Raw genomic sequence first — 17,893 nt, 5'->3', positions numbered from 1 at the left:
ACTGGCCACCGTAAATGCCCAAAACCCCCACCACCTCCTAATAGACAGTCTCCTCCCCACCGCATGTATATATTCCCTCCCCGCCGTATGTATATTCCCCTCCCACCCACCCACCCCCTCCTAATGTACAGTCCCCTCCCCATCATATGTATATACTCTGTCAGGATCTAGGGGTAACAGTACTGTATATTTGAATACCGCCTATGTCACAAATGTATCAGTACTAAATACCTATATGTCCCTATGCCATAAATGTCATGTATGTTATGTATGTCATAAATGTCTATATGAATTGAAAATGGGGGACCCTGATGGAAACAAGACAAACGTCTTTCTCAGGTCTGCATCCCCTTAACAATTGTATGTATTGAGCCGTACTGTATTGTACCCATTCTGCAATCTGTTAAATAAAGTTTTCATTCATTCATTCATTCTTTGCAGGCTGTTTGGCGCCCCCCCCCCCCCCCCCCCCCCCCCCCCCCCTCATGCAGTAGTGCAAAGCCAGGTCCATGCCACAAGCCACGTCCACGCCACGAAGCCCCGCCTCAAGCCACGTCCACGCCACGAAGCCCCGCCCAGACGTTGGGCTCTGTGGCTCTGCAGATATACCCTACTCCCTGAGAGCGCCGCTCTGCGGCTCTGCAGCTGGATACTATTGCACTAGGCAGCGAGACAAGACAAGTCGGACTGTGAGCTGAACTTCGGGCGACCTTCGGAGAAAAAACACAGGTTTTAAAAAAGCGAATGTAGTTTAACGTGAGAAAATGGATTACATCCTAGCGACTGTCCTATTTGGGACGGTTTTGACAGTGGTAAACAGCGGTGAGTTCGATTTTTTTTAAAGCTTTTATGTAAGCCTACGTGTGAAAGTGAAAGTAAAGTGTGTCGAGGCTCAACGTTCAACAATTAATTAACGTTCGTTCATTTAAATTGTTTTATATTTTCATTTCTCATTTTCTTGAATGGAAAACGTCAACATTGTGGAAAGTGCGCTTATCGTCTTCTTTATTGTTATTATTGTTAGCGACCCTGATTGGGAGGACCAACTGTTCATGTGTGGGTACTAGTCTGCGAGGGGTGTTGTTTGAAATTGATTGATTGAAAAGTTTATTAACAGATTGCAGAATGGGTACAGTACAGACACAGCACAGCTCAATACATACAATTGTTAAGGGGATGCAGACCAGAGAAAGACTTTCGTCTTGTTTACATCAGGGTCCCCCATTTTCAATTCATCATACATATATGACACACACAGGACATACAGATAGACAGTACTGCTACATCTATACATTTATGACATACCAGATTTGCAAATACAGTACTGTTTGTGATACAAAAAGTGTCGAGAAAAGAGTGTATAGAAACTGTACATTGGAGGAGGTTGGGTAGTTGCGGTTGGGTGGGTGGGTGGGGGACTGTACATTGAAAGTGGGGGGTAGGGGGTGGGTGGGGGACACTGTACACTGTACATTGGAATACTGACAAAGCCATACTTGGTCATTTACTGTACAACTGGGTTAGGACATTTGTAGGGGCCAGTTTTGAATTGCAGTCTCCCGTAGGTGTTCTTTGAGAGTGTTTTTGAAAGTGGGTAGTGATTCACATTCCTTTACAGCTTTGGGTAGGGCGTTCCACATTGATGTGGCATAATTGCGAAACGTGTTTAGTCCCTTGTTTGAGCCGAATCTGGGTTTAACATGATTTGTGGAGCTCCCTCTGGTGTTGTGATCGTGGTATTCACTGACCTTTGGGAAGTATTTTGACATGTACATGGGTACCTTGGTCGTGTAGTGTATCTTGTAGACCAGGCCCATTGCAAGTTGATGTACTCTGTCGTCTACTCTAAGCCATCCTAGGTTGTCAAAGTCGGCAGGGGTGAGGTGGGTTGAATGAATGAATGAATGAAAACTTTATTTAACAGATTGCAGAATGGGTACAATACAGTACGGCTCAATACATACAATTGTTAAGGGGATGCAGACCTGAGAAAGACGTTTGTCTTGTTTCCATCAGGGTCCCCCATTTTCAATTCATATAGACATTTATGACATACACAACATACATGACATTTATGGCATAGGGACATATAGGTATTTAGTACTGATACATTTGTGACATAGGCGGTATTCAAATATACAGTACTGTTACCCCTAGATCCTGACAGAGTATATACATATGATGGGGAGGGGACTGTACATTAGGAGGGGGTGGGTGGGTGGGAGGGAAATATACATACGGCGGGGAGGGAATATATACATGCGGTGGGGAGGAGACTGTCTATTAGGAGGTGGTGGGGGTTTTGGGCATTTACGGTGGCCAGTAGGGGTGGACGGTATGGTCTAAAATTTATATCACGGTATAATTTGAAGCATAGACGGTAACGGTATATATCACGGTATCATCGTTTTTGATAAAAAAAAATTTTTTATTTTATATAATTTTTTTTTTTTTTATAAAATATATATATTATATAATTAGACTTGTACTTGTATTATCTGCGAGACATCGCCACCACGCAACAAGCTCCACTGTCTGTGTGTACTCTAGTAGCCTCCAGCTACGGCCAGGTTTCCCCGGAGCTGCACCTGGACCTATACTCCGTAGCCTCGAGCAGAGCTACGGCCAGGATTCTCCGGCGCTGCACCTGGACCCTATTATATTGGAATAACGTTAGCAAGCCCTCAGCTCGAATACGCATCGAATCAGTGTTATAAGACATTGATATCAGGAGCTATCCGGCTAAGCCGGATATATAACGTTAATACAACGCCTCAGTGAATTATTTAGTTCAATGGGACATTTCGTTTTGAACGGTGAACTAACTCGCGTTAACGTGAGCTAACGGCTAACAGGTAGCACACACACGTCTCTCTCTACTAGACTTTGTGGAGCGTTTGTTGATGTCAGGAGCTATCGGTAGCTGGCCGACTAGATACCGTTCGGTTAGACAATGCCTCATCATGTATTAAACTAAAAGTGAATAGTTGACTGGGTCATTTTGTAACGGTAGCTAAGCTAACGTTAGCTCAGGGAGACGCCGCCGACAGCTGAGCTCCCGTGTCCCGTCCCACTAGACTACTAGATCCGTGTTTACATGCGTGCGGTAGGGGCTGGCACGCCCACTGCGCGAAGCCTCCTAAATAACTTTTTCCAGTTCGCACATATCTATTATCTATGACTAATTCTATCTATTTTTAGGGGCAAATGCGAGTGAAATAGTCGCGCTGTGGTTACATGACGTCATTGGTATTTTAGAGCTGCACTACCGGTTTAGACGGTATAGTCAAAATCCATACCGTAGAGCAAATTCATACCGTTTATACCGTATACCGTTTATACCGTCCACCCCTAGTGGCCAGTTTCGAATTGCAGCCTCCCGTAGGTGCTCTTTAAGGGCGGTTTTGAATGTGGGCAGGGATTCACATTCCTTTACAGCTTTGGGTAGGGCGTTCCACATTGTTGTGGCATAATTGCGAAACGTGTTTAGTCCCTTGTTTGAGCCGAATCTGGGTTTAACATGATTTGTTGAGCTTCCTCTGGTGTAGTGGTTGTGGTATTCACTGACCTTTGGGAAGTATTTTGACATGTACATGGGCACCCCGGTCGTATAGTGTATCTTGTAGACCAGGCCCATTGCAAGTTGCTGTACTCTGTCGTCTACTCTAAGCCATCCTAGGTTGGCAAAGTGGGCAGGGGTGAGGTGGGTTCTGGGGTTCAGGTCAAGTAGTAGTCTGACCAGTTTGTTTTGTGATGTTTGTAATTTTGTTTTAAGCGCCTTTGAGGTGCTTTGGTACCATGAGGTGCACGCATAGTCATAGTACCCTTGAATGAGTGCTCCTGCCAGAGTCTTCAGGGTATTCTTGTTTACCAGAGAGGAGATCCGGTACAAGAATCTAGTTCGTTGGTTGACTTTTTTTATTACATTGGATGCCATTTTGTCACAGGAAAGATTTGCCTCTAGGATGGAACCCAGGTAGGTAATTTCGTCTTTCCTTGTGACAATATTGTCACCCACTGTAACTGAGAAGCCGTCGGTCTTGCTGAGTTTGTTATTTGAACCGAAGAGAATGGACTCTGTTTTGCCCATGTGTAATGATAGTTTGTTATCAGCGAGCCATATGCAGATTTTGCCTAGTTCCGTGCTGAGGGTTTTTTCAACCTGCAATTTGTTCTTGTCAGAGACCAGCAGGGCTGAGTCGTCCGCAAACAGGAACAAGTTGCAGTCACAGGCTGACGACATGTCATTTGCATAAATTAGGAAGAGTAGCGGTCCTAGTATGCTTCCTTGTGGAACACCACAGCTCACTGTGAGGGGGGGGGATAGAGTACCGTTTACCTCTACCATCTGTTCTCTCCCCTCCAGGTAGGATTGCATCCAGCTCACTGATAGGCTATCAAAACCAATTGCTTTTAGCTTGTCCATTAGAATGGAGTGATTGACAGTGTCGAAGGCCTTTTGTAGGTCCAGCATGACCATGCCGCAGTATTTGCCAGCGTCCACCTCTTGTTTGATGTGGTCGTTCAAATAGAGGAGGCATGTGTCAGTGGAGTGGGACGTTCTGAAGCCAGATTGGAATTCGTAGATTAGGTTTTTTTCCGCCAGGTACTTTTCGACCTGTTCGTAGACTATTTTCTCCATGACTTTCGAGATGGAGGTAAGAATAGAAACAGGGCGGTAGTTGCCTGGGTCTAATTTGCTGCCCTTTTTGTGTAGAGGGGTCACTCTCACAATTTTGAAGTCCTTGGGGACGTGCCCCTGTCTTATAGAGAGGTTTATTATGTGTGTGATGACTGGGGTGATGGCGGCTGCTGCGTCTCTGAGGAATTTGGAGGGGATGTTGTCATGGCCAGTGGCCTTGTTAGGTTGGAGGGCGCTCAATTTTTTGAGTACCTCATCGGTTGTTACCATTTCAAGTTTGAAGTCGTCTTTGTGGACCCCTAGGTTTTTGTAGTATGCTACTATGTGTTCTACCCCATAATGCCCTGAGTGGGAGGGTAGTTTGTTTACCAGTGTTGTGGCTATGTTTGTGAAGAAGATGTTTAAGTAATTGGCTACATCCAGCTTGTCTGTGATGAGCGTGTTGTCCGTCTTTATGTTTATGTTTGAGAATCTGGTTTTAAGTTTTTTACTGCAGCCTAGTTGATTATTGAGTAATTTCCAAAGTTCGCGGGGTTTGTTTTTGTTTTCCTCAGTTTTGTCGTTGATGAAATTTCTTTTTGCGGTTCTGATCATGGTGTTTACGTCATTTCTTAGTCTGTTTCTTTGGATTTTTAGTTCAACCACGTGGGCTTGGAGTTCACTGTTTGAGCTTTTGGAAAGCTTTGTCTGACTTTTATGAAGTTCAGAGCATTTTTTGTCTCTGGTTTTCATAGCGGCCAGTATTTCAGTGTGCATCCATGCCTCAGCGCGATTTTTAACCCTGGTGGTTCTTATCGGTGCCATGTTGTTGAGTATTGCTGTGAATTTGGTTTTGAATCCAAGCCATGTTTCTTCAACCTGTGTACCACTGAGCTCATCTGACCAGTCCAAGCTCCCCAGTTCTAGGTTAAAGGCCTCTCTAGAGTAAGTTTTGAGGTCTCTAGATGTGACTGTTTTGTGACAGCCGGCCTTCTGTTTTAGCTTTTTGCGGGTACAGAAAATCATATAATGATCACTTAACCCGCATGCTATCACCCCTTTACTGGAGATCATGGACTTGTCAGAGGTCAAAATGAGGTCAATGGTGGTTTGTGTCGAATCGCATACCCTTGTGGGTTGTGTGATTAGCTGGCTGAAACCGTGCAGGTCAGAAAATCTACTGAAGGCCTTGAAGACGGGTGCTGATTTACGCAGCATATCCGTGTTCCAGTCCCCAATAAGAATTTTTTCTACCCCCTCCACCCCAGCTAAACACCCATCGAGTGTGTCATAAAAGCCACTCTGTTCTGGTGGTCTATAGATTGTGCCTACTAGTACTGGTTTCGCCCTGTCTAATAAGATTTCAATCCAAACAGTTTCAATTTCATCATGGTTAAGGTCAGTACGGTTGATGTATTTGGTATCCTTGTGTATATACACACAGACGCCACCTCCATACTGGTTCCTATCCCTCCTGACTATTGAGTAGTTTTCAATTTCAATCTCTGGATCCTGTACAGATGAGTCTAATTTTGTTTCTGTGAAACACAATATGTTAGCCTTACCGTTTAAAAACAACTGTTTGATTTCAGCCAGTTTCGGTCTCAGGCTATTTGTATTTAGATGAAATATGTGAAGTCCATTTTTGCTTGTAATAAGATTGACGTCGTCACAGTTGAGGTAACTCTGTTCAATTGTGTCCTGTCCTGTGGTGGGGGGAGGGGGGGCGTTGTTGCTGTTTGTGCCGTGGGTGGGGAGGGGGGGAGGGGGTGATGCTTTGTCCTTTGCTGGTGTCTGTATTCCTTTGTGTGAAAGCCCGCGATGTGGGGGGGGGGGGCTGGTTGATTACAGATATGTCTGATTGTACTCCATTGTGGGGGAGGGGGGGTGCCTTTTGTCCTGGCCTCGGCCCGGGTAGACTAGCTGGCATGCCGGCCTTGGCGGTTCTAGGAGTAAGGTCAAGCAGTAGTCTGACTAGTTTGTTTTGAGATGTTTGTAATTTGGTTTTTAGTGCCTTTTGAGGTGCTTTGGTACCATGAGGTGCAAGCATAGTTGTAGTACCCTTGAATGAGTGCTCCTGCCAGAGTCTTCAGGGTATTCTTGTTTACCAGAGAGGAGATCCGGTACAAGAATCGAGTTCGTTGGTTGACTTTTTTTATTACATTGGATGCCATTTTGTCACAGGAAAGATTAGCCTCTAGGATGGAACCCAGGTAGGTAATTTAATTTCATCTTTCCTTGTGACAATATTGTCACCCACTGTAACTGAGAAGCCATCGGTCTTGCTGAGTTTGTTATTTGAACCGAAGAGAATGGACTCTGTTTTGCCCATGTGTAATGATAGTTTGTTATCGGCGAGCCATATGCAGATTTTGCCTAGTTCCGAGCTGAGGGTTTTTTCAACCTGTAACTTGTTCTTGTCAGAGACCAGCAGGGCTGAGTCGTCCGCAAACAGGAGCAAGTTGCAGTCACAAGCTGACGACATGTCATTTGCATAAATTAGGAACAGTAGTGGTCCTAGTTGTTTAGCTGTCATTGAATTAAATGTATCACAGAGAAATTATTTCAAAGGTACTCGCAGTTGCACAAGGGTTTCACACAAAAAAGCAGGGTGGCACTGGTTTGAAAGCTCTGCGTTGCTAATAAACATTTTAAATAATTTTTATAAACGAGTAAAAATGACTGAGGTAGCGTTGCGTCAAAATGGCTTACTCTTTTTCTTCGGCTTTTTTGTGTGAAACCCTCGTGCAACCTTTGAAATTTCTCTGATACATTTATAACGAACCGTTCGTCAATAACCAGTGCTTCATGGTGAGCATTCCCATGCTTAGTAATGAAGAGCATTGCAAGTGACTGTGTATTCAAAGCAAGGCGTGCATCACAGTTACGAAAGGGGCTAGCTTGGCCCGTGAGACAAAAGTGTTTTTCTGGTCCAACATTTTTGGGTGCACCTAAATTATGTGCTGGTGCACCTAAACTAAATGAAAAGGTTAGGCGCACTGGTGCAACCAATGTAAAAAGTTAGTCTGGAGCCCTGCTTGTCAGCTAGGTTTGCTAATGCTAGCAGACTTTGCTATGACTCTACCTGGCTCTGCCTGTGTGCTTACTTCCTGTCTCATGTTGGAGTGGAAGAGTCAAATGGCTGAAGATTTAATTTAATTTCAAACCTTTATTTCAACTTTTGAGACACTGAGCTTACCCTCATTTACAGTGACGACAAGCTTAAAAAAACAAGACACAGTTTATCAGCAAATTCATATACAGTTGTCACAACAAATAAGAATAAACAATAAAAATCAGCTAAGACAGACACACAGTGCTCACAGATCATACTTTTAAATGCAGCAACCTTCAGCTTCAGAGTCAGTTGGAGGACATTCTGGGTGTTGGAAGCATCAAAGGAAACAGAACCAACCAGTCATTTGAACATGCTGCAGAGTAGGTTCCAAGATTCCATTCCAACAGTGTTGTGATGTAAGGCGGAAGCTTAGCAATAGGGGCTTTAAAATAAACACATACCAAATGATAGTTACGCCTTTCAACCAGAGAAGGCTGTCCAACTGATTCATAAAGGACACAGTGGTGGGTATCATATCCAGTAATACATATGAGGGCAGAATGATAGACCGAGTCCAAAGGTTTAAGAGTTGAATTGCGTGCCTATAAATCACATCACAGCCCAAAATTGAAAACTATTAAACGTCCGTACAGTGTTTTTTGAGAATCGATACAGTATTGCACATACCTGTAATATTGCGATACTCAAGTGTATAGATATTTTCTTACACCCCTACTAATGATTTACCTGACTAAATGCAAAAAGTCATGACAAAAGGAAAAAGACAAGACCATTGGTAATGGTAATATCAACATTTTGCAAAGATATATTACAAATGTACCTTGTGTCCACAGCAGCTCCCAATCTGTAGGATCACACAGACGACATAAGTGAGATATGTGTACAAAATTAAATACACTATATATATATTTATTTATTTATTGAAAAGAATTCATACATTTTTATTTTTTATACATTCAAAGGAATATTCGATAGAAGCTTTGACCCGGATCCTCTTACAACTGTCTTTGGGCTTCTGCCTGAAATGAGAACACCCAGGGAGATTCAAACTGTAGTGTAGCCTTCTCCTCCCTATTAGCTAGACATGTAATATTGCTGAAGTGGATGCATGTCTCCTCACCTACACACAACAATTGGATTAAGGGGGTCCTACAGGCCCTGAAACTAGAAAAAACAATGTTTTATAACGTTTGTACATTAAGAAATGTGAATAAACATATAAAATAAAGAAATATATAAATGTCTACTTGCAACATAATAGTAGTGTAGTAGTAGTGTTGACTAGGTCCTCGTCCCAAGTGGGGAGGGCCAATGGTTTCACAGGGTGGGACTCGCAACTCACACAGCCACCAAAACAAAGAGGACACCATTATTCCAACTATATGTTTACATACATAGCAAATAGTTGTTTGCTGATATGTTCAAACTCTGAAATCTAGCACCTTTAACCATGTTTACCTCTGTTTTTTTGTGACTCTCAGAGGTCCACTCCCTCTCGTACACATACACAGCGTTGTCGAAGCCTGTCAACGCTCTGGGCATCCATGAGTTTACCGCCATGGGCCTCCTGGACGGCATTGTGATCGACTACTATGACAGTGAGATCAAAAAGAAGATCCCCAAGCAGCGCTGGATGGAGAACCTGCCCCCAGATTACTGGACGAAAGGCACCACGTCACGGCAGAGCAAGGAGCAGTGGTTCAAAGTCAACATGGACATCATCACGGAGCGCATGAGACAGACCAATGACACCAGTAAGACATCTTTCTTTCATATATGTCTTGAGTCATTAACACATTCCCTGCCACCACTTTGATCATCTTATACAATTCTCTGCCAGTACTGTAAGTCTATGGAGATGTTCACCTTCTTTGCAGGCAGGGCACGAAATTAGAGCCCGCCACCCGCCAATGGCGGGCATATTTTAGGTTTGGCGACTAACAATGAGAGGTCTGCCCGCCACCTGGCGTGTAGTTCATATCCATACTCTTATTTTGAAAATCCTGTGCGGGTCTTATTTCCGCCCCAAGCGCAGCTCCAGTCATAATATCGATGGCTCCGGCAGTTAGCAACGTTCGGTTCATATGATACTCTTATTTTGAAAAAGAAAACGTGGCAACGAGTCATTTCTTGGGGCGGATATGACTTGTTTCTGCTCTGCTCTGCTCGCTTCTGCTCGTATCAACACAGAGGCAGTCTGCTCTAGTCTATTGCGGATCTCTGTGAGCTAACGTTACTGTTTAAACAATGACCCAGTCAACTATTCACTTTTAGTTTTAATACATGAGGCATTGTCTAACGGTATCTAGCTGGCTAGCTACTGATAGCTGCTGATATCAACAAATGCTCCAGCAATTATAGTCGAGTGCATAATACCTCCGTTGAAGTCTGTTCGCTCGGTAGGCAACGTTAGCTCACGTTAGCTCTATATGTCCCAGTAAACTAAATAGTTCACTGAGGCGTTGTCTTAACGTTATATATAGTTATATAGTATAACATAGATTCGATGCGTATTCTAGCTGAGGGCAAGGCATGCTGAATGTGATTTGACCAATAGGGTCCAGCTGCAGCGCCGGAGAATCCTGGCTGCATCTGGAGGCTACTAAGTATACACACAGACAGTGGAGCTGTTTGCAGATAGTGAGAAGTCACTTCAGAGAGAGAGAGAGTACAAATTTAACTCTGGCCTCTTTAAGTGTCTATTCTTCAACGTAATAGCTTATCTACTTGAAATGTACTGAAAAAGAATTATATATGTGACACAAAAATGCGTATTTCTTTTGGCCGGTAAGAAATATGCTTGGCGGGTAGAATTGTCCCATCTACCCGCCACTGGCCGGTGAGTCAAAAAGTTAATTTCATGCCCTGTTTGGAGGGCTATACATTTTTAAATTGCTAAATTTTTACATTGCTAAATTGACATTACTATGGCCCATTCAAAATCGATTATCTATCGTTCAGGATGTCGGAACGTTTAACTTTTTCATTCACACATTCATACGAAAATACCGTCTCTAGAGTATAAATATGTTTTTATCGTTTTCTGCAGTAATTCCTAGAACGTGAGATATAGGCATAAATGCATATATTAGATTATCAAATGCCGTTTGATACCGATCGATCATGCGCGGGTGAACGGGGGGTGGGGGGGGTCGTTTATAATTCTGTGATCGTCGTTAAATGCTTCATGTAGTATGGGTGATATATAGATCAGAGCAGTTTGTATGGATAATAATAATCAAAAAGTTGAAACTCACGGCAGCTTCCTCTTAGCGATGGGGAATGATACTGGAGCAAACAGATCCCAGTTATGTGATGGGGATCGAGGCGATCCATTTCCGGTTTGTATAATAATAATAACAGCCCAAATCATGTGGATTATTGAGTTATGGCAACGATCCATATCCACGGTGTGTGTCTTGAGTCCCGCGACGATAAACGAGTGGCCGGACGGATTTAGGGGACGGACCGAGCTCCAACGAGCATATCCGGTTTGGCAACTTGCCGATCAGCCACCAGGTGGCAGTATTGAAGCGTTGCAGAGTTGTTCCGGCTCAGACAGCATCAGACAATGATCCGTGAGTGAAATATGAATACCATGGCGAAAATATGAAATATGATCAGAATAACGTTGTACGCCGTGATCTGGCAGAATTCGCATGAACTTGAAACACGTCGTAAGCCGTTTCCGGCGGAGAAAGTGTTAAAGGAACATGCCAACATTTTGGGAAAATTAGCTTATCGTCTTCTCCAGAGAGAGACAAGAAGATGGATACTAGGGATGTTAACAATTAATTGAAGATCGATTGATTGATCGTTAAGGATTTACTCGAACACGTGAAATGTACTACTATCTATCTACTCAAACGATGCGTTGTCCATCTAGTCTAGTCTATTTTCAAGTCATGTTTCAATGAACAGATAGAGGGAGCAATTTAACTACTGTATGACGAAGAGAAAATCTTTCTACTGAACGCACAGGAAACTGGTATATATCTTCTTGTCTCTCTCTGGAGAAGACGGTAAGCTAAATAAAAAAATTAAGCGTTCCTAAAATGTTGGCATGTTCCTTTAACTGTATGAAGTTATTGAATGCTATGGTACAGGGTTTCCGCCAGGAAGAAATTGGTGCCGGTCCACGGGTCTGGGAAGATTTCAATGTGCCGGACAAATGAGATATATTCTGGTCAAATATTATCTGTGTTTATTGAGCTTATTGTAATAACATTATACCAGTCAAATATGATCTGTTTACTATGGCTGACCTTCGATTTTTTTTGGAATTCGAAGCTTCGGGGCCGAGATTCGATTTTAATTCGAAGCTTCGAAATAAAATAAAAAAAATTAATATTAATATATATATATTTTTTAGTTTAAACCTTTTTAAATCTTAGACAAACTAAACACTTTGCTTTCATGAAATATTGTAAACCGTCATTTGAGGCTTTATAAAAGCAGCACAATGAACACAAATCTGTCAGTGCCGAGTCAGACCTCATCTTAAATAACAAACAGCATTGCTTGTTGTAATTAACAAAGAGAGGCAGAGTTGATTTTGCAAAAAAAAAAAATAATAATCATATATATATATATATATTTTTAACATAATCGAATTTTATTTTCATATTCGAATCCCATGCCCATCGAACCAAGCTTCGAAGTATTTAAGACACTGTTTATGGTACTGTTTATTGAGCTTGTTGTAATAACATTATACCAGTCAAATATTATCTGTGTTTATTAGGGGTGTAACGTACACAGAAGCCAGAAAACAGAAAAAAAATATTTATAATAATTATTATTAATATAATATTTTTTTATATTTTTTTTATATTATATTTATGATAATTATTATAATTATTATTAAATAGAATAATTTTCTATAGGAAAAGTATGTTTATTTTTTTTTATTTGATCAGCTGTGCCTGTGAGTCCGGCAATGTATGGGGCTGCGGCACTGCAGATTTACCCTACTCAAGTCCGGCGGGGGAGAATGTTGGTGTGTTTGAAAACCAAAGAAAACTGTAAAATTGTAATGACCCTGCAGCTGTTCCAATGTAAATGTGCCTCGGTGTGCCCGGCCACGCGCGCTGTTCTCGCACGGACCTCGCGAGTGCCTGCATGTGCGACTGCGGTGTGTTTGCGCTGTAAAGAGGGAAGGCTCCTCTGAGCCGCGCGAGGGAAGGCTCCTCTGTGCCGCGTGAGGGAAGGCTCCTCTGTGCCGCGCGAGGGAAGGCTCTGAGGCGTATCCTTCGTATGGCTGCACGTACCGCACCGTGACGGCCGTACCGTAAATTCGTGGGACTAATACACGTACCGTTACACCCCTAGTGTTTATTGAGTCTATTGCAATAACATTATGACAGTCGGGTATTATCTGTGTTTATTGAGCTTATTGCAATAACATTATACCCAATGCTTAACACATTCCCAGCCATTCACGTATATATACGTGATTGGGAGCCAGCGCTTGACGGCCAATCACGTATATACGTGTTTAACTCGTTTTTTCTTTTATTAGATTTTAATATCCTATTCATTGTCACAGAGCTGTATTTTGGCTGGAAAAAGCATATTGAGACTCGGAAAGTGCAGTACCGGCCAGATCCTGGTAGTGGCGCTGTCTCGAGAATGCAGTAATCCTTGTTGCAGACTTGGTGTCAAATTTGTTTTGCTCCGGGCGGACTTTTCTGTTAGCCTGAAGCGAGGGCTTCACCCGATCGCCTGGAATACTTTTTGCGATGCCGAATTCAGTATGCAGTAAAGGAATATAGCATCAGCCAATGGACATATCGATCTACCAGATGGCGATCAAATAACTGGGAAATTCTTTTTGGAATCCAACCGGCCACAGGTAAGAGCGATTTGACGTCAATTTCAGCCTGATCGGGCCTTGTTCTCATAGCCATCCCCCTGATCAGCGTATGTTGTTGTAATAACGAATGCCGTTATTGGTAATCAATAGGGGTGGAACGGTATGCATTCGAACCGTACACTGTCCGGCACGACCTCCACGGTTCGGGACGTGTGGGTCAGGGTTTCCGTTAGAATTTCTTTTTGCAGGTCTGAGTGTCCGGTAGATTTCAATCTACCGGACAAATGGGATAAATTCCGGTCAGAGTTTATTGAGCTTAAAAACAATTGATAGGCCTATATAAAGAATGACATCATCAAGGCATTTATAATATTTTAACTTAAAACTAGACTACTTTTGCGTATATACAGTCATTAATATATTCCAAATAAAATAAGTCCCTCGAGACTGCGTGCTGCTGCCGACTTGAGGTGTCGGTGGGCAGTCTGCCCGACCTTAATAAACAGCAGTCTGTTATAATCACATTTTTATGAGCTAACGAATTCCGTTATATTGGACATTTGTATTAATTATATCAAGCGAAGAACTGAGAAATTTGGCAGAGAGACGGCAACATTATCGTGGGTTTGCGCCGTGATGTATATCTCCACCTCCCAACGACTTGGTGCTGCTGCTCATAATGTCCGGTGAAAATAATTCCCTCTAAGCACAATTTGATTATTTGAATTGTATTAAAATAGGCTAAAATTAAATAGCCTATGCGATGAACGAAACAATCATTACATTTGTCGTTGCTTCACCAAGCAGCCGGTCAATGACATCCTGTGTCAGCGAGCTGGCAGCTGATATATTTACGTGAAGCATGGAGCAGGAGCAGACAGAGCAGAGCAGCGGTGTCAGCAGCGCCCCCACCCAACAGCTGAATTGCCAATGGCTGAATTGGAGTACTGCACCCTGCCAAGCCATGCTTCACGTAAATATATCAGCTGCCAGCTCGCTGACACAGGATGTCATTGACCGGCTGCTTGGTGAAGCAACGACAAATGTAATGATTGTTTCGTTCATCGCATAGGCTATTTAATTTTAGCCTATTTTAATACAATTCAAATAATCTAATTGTGTTTAGAGGGAATTATTTTCACCGGACATTATGACCGGAGAGATTAGATATGTCGGACTTCACCAGATTTTGCCGGACAAATACCGGTAATTACCGGCTAACGGAAACGCTGGTGTGGGTATTGTTCGGTTCAGGGGATGCAAAAAAGAAAGTTGTCTTCATTAGGCACGGAGAGGTGAAGCGCCGGCTTCTGCAGCAGGTGCTAGTCAGTTCGTAGAAAGTGTGTGGAAATGGCAAGCGCAATATAAATCAATCTTCATTACAACTTTAAAAACATTTGGCATTAACAGTTAGCATCCCTGCAACAATTCTACCAGTTCCCTCTCTGTCCGTTCAGTAGAAAGCTATCTGGCTGCTAACTAACACCCCTCCCGAAGGCTAACCGGTCATGCAGCCAGATAGCTTTCTACTAAACGCACAAAGAGGAAACTGGTATCTATTTGGCAGTAACATTACATAGGCCTACATCTTGCGATAACGTTAGCGTGGTTTGTGACGCTACAAGTACAATGCACGTTGGTAGCCTGCAAGCTCCAATACAGCCAGTGAAATCATTATCAGACATCAATGAAATGTTACCGTAGCTAGCAGAGGATAAAATGGGAGTCTGAGGCGGGGTGTCGAAAGACAATGACGTTTATTCAACATCCAAGAAGGCTAACATTGGGCCTCATGCATGAAGCGATATAAGAACAGATTTCGTTCTTAACTAGCATTTCCTCTTACTTTGTTCTTACCTGGGATTCAGCAAAGTTTTCTTATTGTTGCTTTTTTCTCAGGCAAGAACAAATTATAAGAGTGGTCGAGAGCACTCTTACCGAAATAAGAAATTCTTACAAAAAAAAAGCCTACCATTGGTTAACACTTTGACTGCCATGAAACGTCTTTTGACGTCATTGCGGGCCATGCTCAAGTTGCCGGAGGACGCTGTACAGCGTCCTTATATCAATATTTCAAAAATCTGCGATCTGATTCATATGTCCCCTCCGCTGGCCTGAGATCCACCAGCAGGACCCACTGAGCTCTCTGGCGGTTCAGGAGCGCCATCTGGTGGCCGATCGGCGCAATCGCCAAACAGGATGTGCCATAGAGGTTGTGCTAGACGTCCGTAGTACTTCCGGGCGCTCGCTATAGGTCATGGGACTCTGGCTCGTCACGCTACACAGTGATCGATTGGCAATAACTCGATAAACAACATGATTTGGACGTATATACCATTATACAAGCTGGAGATGGACCGGGTAAAAATATATCCCATAATGATAAGATTTCTACTCTACGATGATCGCCCAACGGCGCGCGGAGACTGGGGTGAGTTTCAGCGTGTAACGTTACCGTCTTCGATACTAACTGCTATTATCAACATTTGACCCACATTAGATGATTGGTATAACTAGGCCTGCCGCGATAAGCAATAAATCGATTAATTGCCGCGATAATTAAAATGAATGCAATGATTTTGACGGGCGCGATTAATTGCTATTTGCGTGTTTGTTTTAATGAGGCGGAACCAGTCCAGTATCCCTCGTCAGTCACTCCGTGTGGGGGGCCGCTGGCCTTACTACAGAGCACAGCACGGGAGCTCCGTGGGGCACTAGCAACGCCACATATAGCTTAACTACATTTCTCAATAGTGTTGCTCCTTTTAACCAAATAGCGTTCTTTGTAGTGTAACGTTAGCTATTTTTAGACCCAAGTAGTTACTCGCTACTGCCCGGAGAAACTGGACTGCTAAATAAAGATTAAAGATCTAGTGTTGATGCTCATTCAATGCCAACAACATTAGACGAAATACAACGTATAGCATAGCTACAACACAGAATAACGTTAATACAATTACATGCATCATTGTTTACAATGAACGGGTGGGACTAGTCAAAGGACTGGACACGGGGACAAGTTAAACATGAATACATTTATTATAACAGGTAATCGAGTTGCGCTCCCGTGCCTACGCACCACAGGGCTATTCTATTCTATACGGCTTTGACGCTTCCTCCTCATCGTTGATTGCCTGTAGTAGCTGCATCTAACGTTAGTAGCTAACGTTAAAACTAACCTAAAGTTAGTTGCTCACCAACAATCTCAACATTTGTTTTATCATTAGCTCAAAAACACAGAACCGGACGAGATGCTGCTAGGATAATAACAACAATACTTCCGCTCCGGTCGGTGGGCTTCAAAATAAAAGTCTAAAACCGGAAAAGACGGAGCGGTGGGCTTCAAAATAATAAATTTATAAATAAAATAAATTTCTCAAAAAAAAATTCTCTAACCGGTCGCAATAATATCGCTTATCGCGATATTTTCGGGGGCAATTAATCGCCCAGCAAAATGTGTTATCGTGGCAGGCCTAGGTATAACGCTGCCCACAGAATTATAAGCGCCCCCTCGCCCATCCGGTCAACATCAGATGACGTGTAGTAACTTCTAGAAGTATGTCTAGTTGGAATTTTTTATATCGCGCTGATTGCCATCAAACTGTATTTCATCATCAATATAATGCATTTGGGGCTATATATCACGTTCTGGAGAAAGCTGCAGAAAGAGATGAAAACATACTTATACATTAGACCATACTTTACTATGAATATGTGAATGAAAAAGTTTAACGTTGCTACACAATGAACAATACATATAGGACTTTGAATGGGCCCTAATAATGGCAATGTAGCAATAGAATTTAAAAAGTTATAGCCCTGCAAAGAAGGGGACTTTCTCCATAGACAAATAGAGCCGGCAACCTATGATATATCATGAATTTAACCCAAGGCAACCAAAGTGTTAATTGCCCCCAAATACGACTTTAAAAATACAGAACTTTTCAATAATAATAATTATTATTATTATAACTTATTGCGTGCGTTCTGTCTGAAATGGATTAGATATTGCTGTTGGAACAGTTATGCCATTGATTGATTGAAGATTTTATTAACAGATTGCAGAATGGGTACAATACAGTACAGCTCAATACACACAATTGTTAAGGGGAGGCAGACCAGAGAAAGACTTTCGTCTTGTTTACATCAGGGTCCCCCATTTTCAATTCATAACGACATTTATGACATACAGATATACAGATATATATCATGACATTTATGACATGACTTACAGCTATGCAGTATACGTAGCATAGAAAGCATATTTAGAGATCGTCTATATCAGTGGTTCCCAAACTTCTGTTTTATGCGGACCACTAGATTGTTAACAAGAACATTTGCGGACCACCTCGTATGCAAACAGTAAAACATAAATAAA

General features: G+C 42.5%; 1 protein-coding gene across 1 annotated transcript in view; it reads left to right on the top strand.

Moving 5' to 3' along the window:
* Positions 1–663: 663 nt before the first annotated feature.
* LOC311226858 (class I histocompatibility antigen, F10 alpha chain-like) overlaps positions 664–17,893 on the top strand; it is a 76,599-nt gene continuing 59,369 nt past the window's right edge. The window contains exons 1-2 of the mRNA XM_084312279.1: positions 664–822; positions 9,182–9,454. Coding sequence (XP_084168405.1) covers positions 765–822; positions 9,182–9,454 — 331 coding nt within the window. The 5' untranslated portion in view covers positions 664–764. The remainder of the gene's footprint in view (positions 823–9,181; positions 9,455–17,893) is intronic.

The sequence above is a fragment of the Notolepis coatsorum genome, assembly GCF_963971535.1.
Source record: "Notolepis coatsorum genome assembly, chromosome: 4".
Lineage (NCBI taxonomy): Eukaryota > Metazoa > Chordata > Actinopteri > Aulopiformes > Paralepididae > Notolepis > Notolepis coatsorum.
This window is presented reverse-complemented; position numbering and strand designations above follow the sequence as displayed.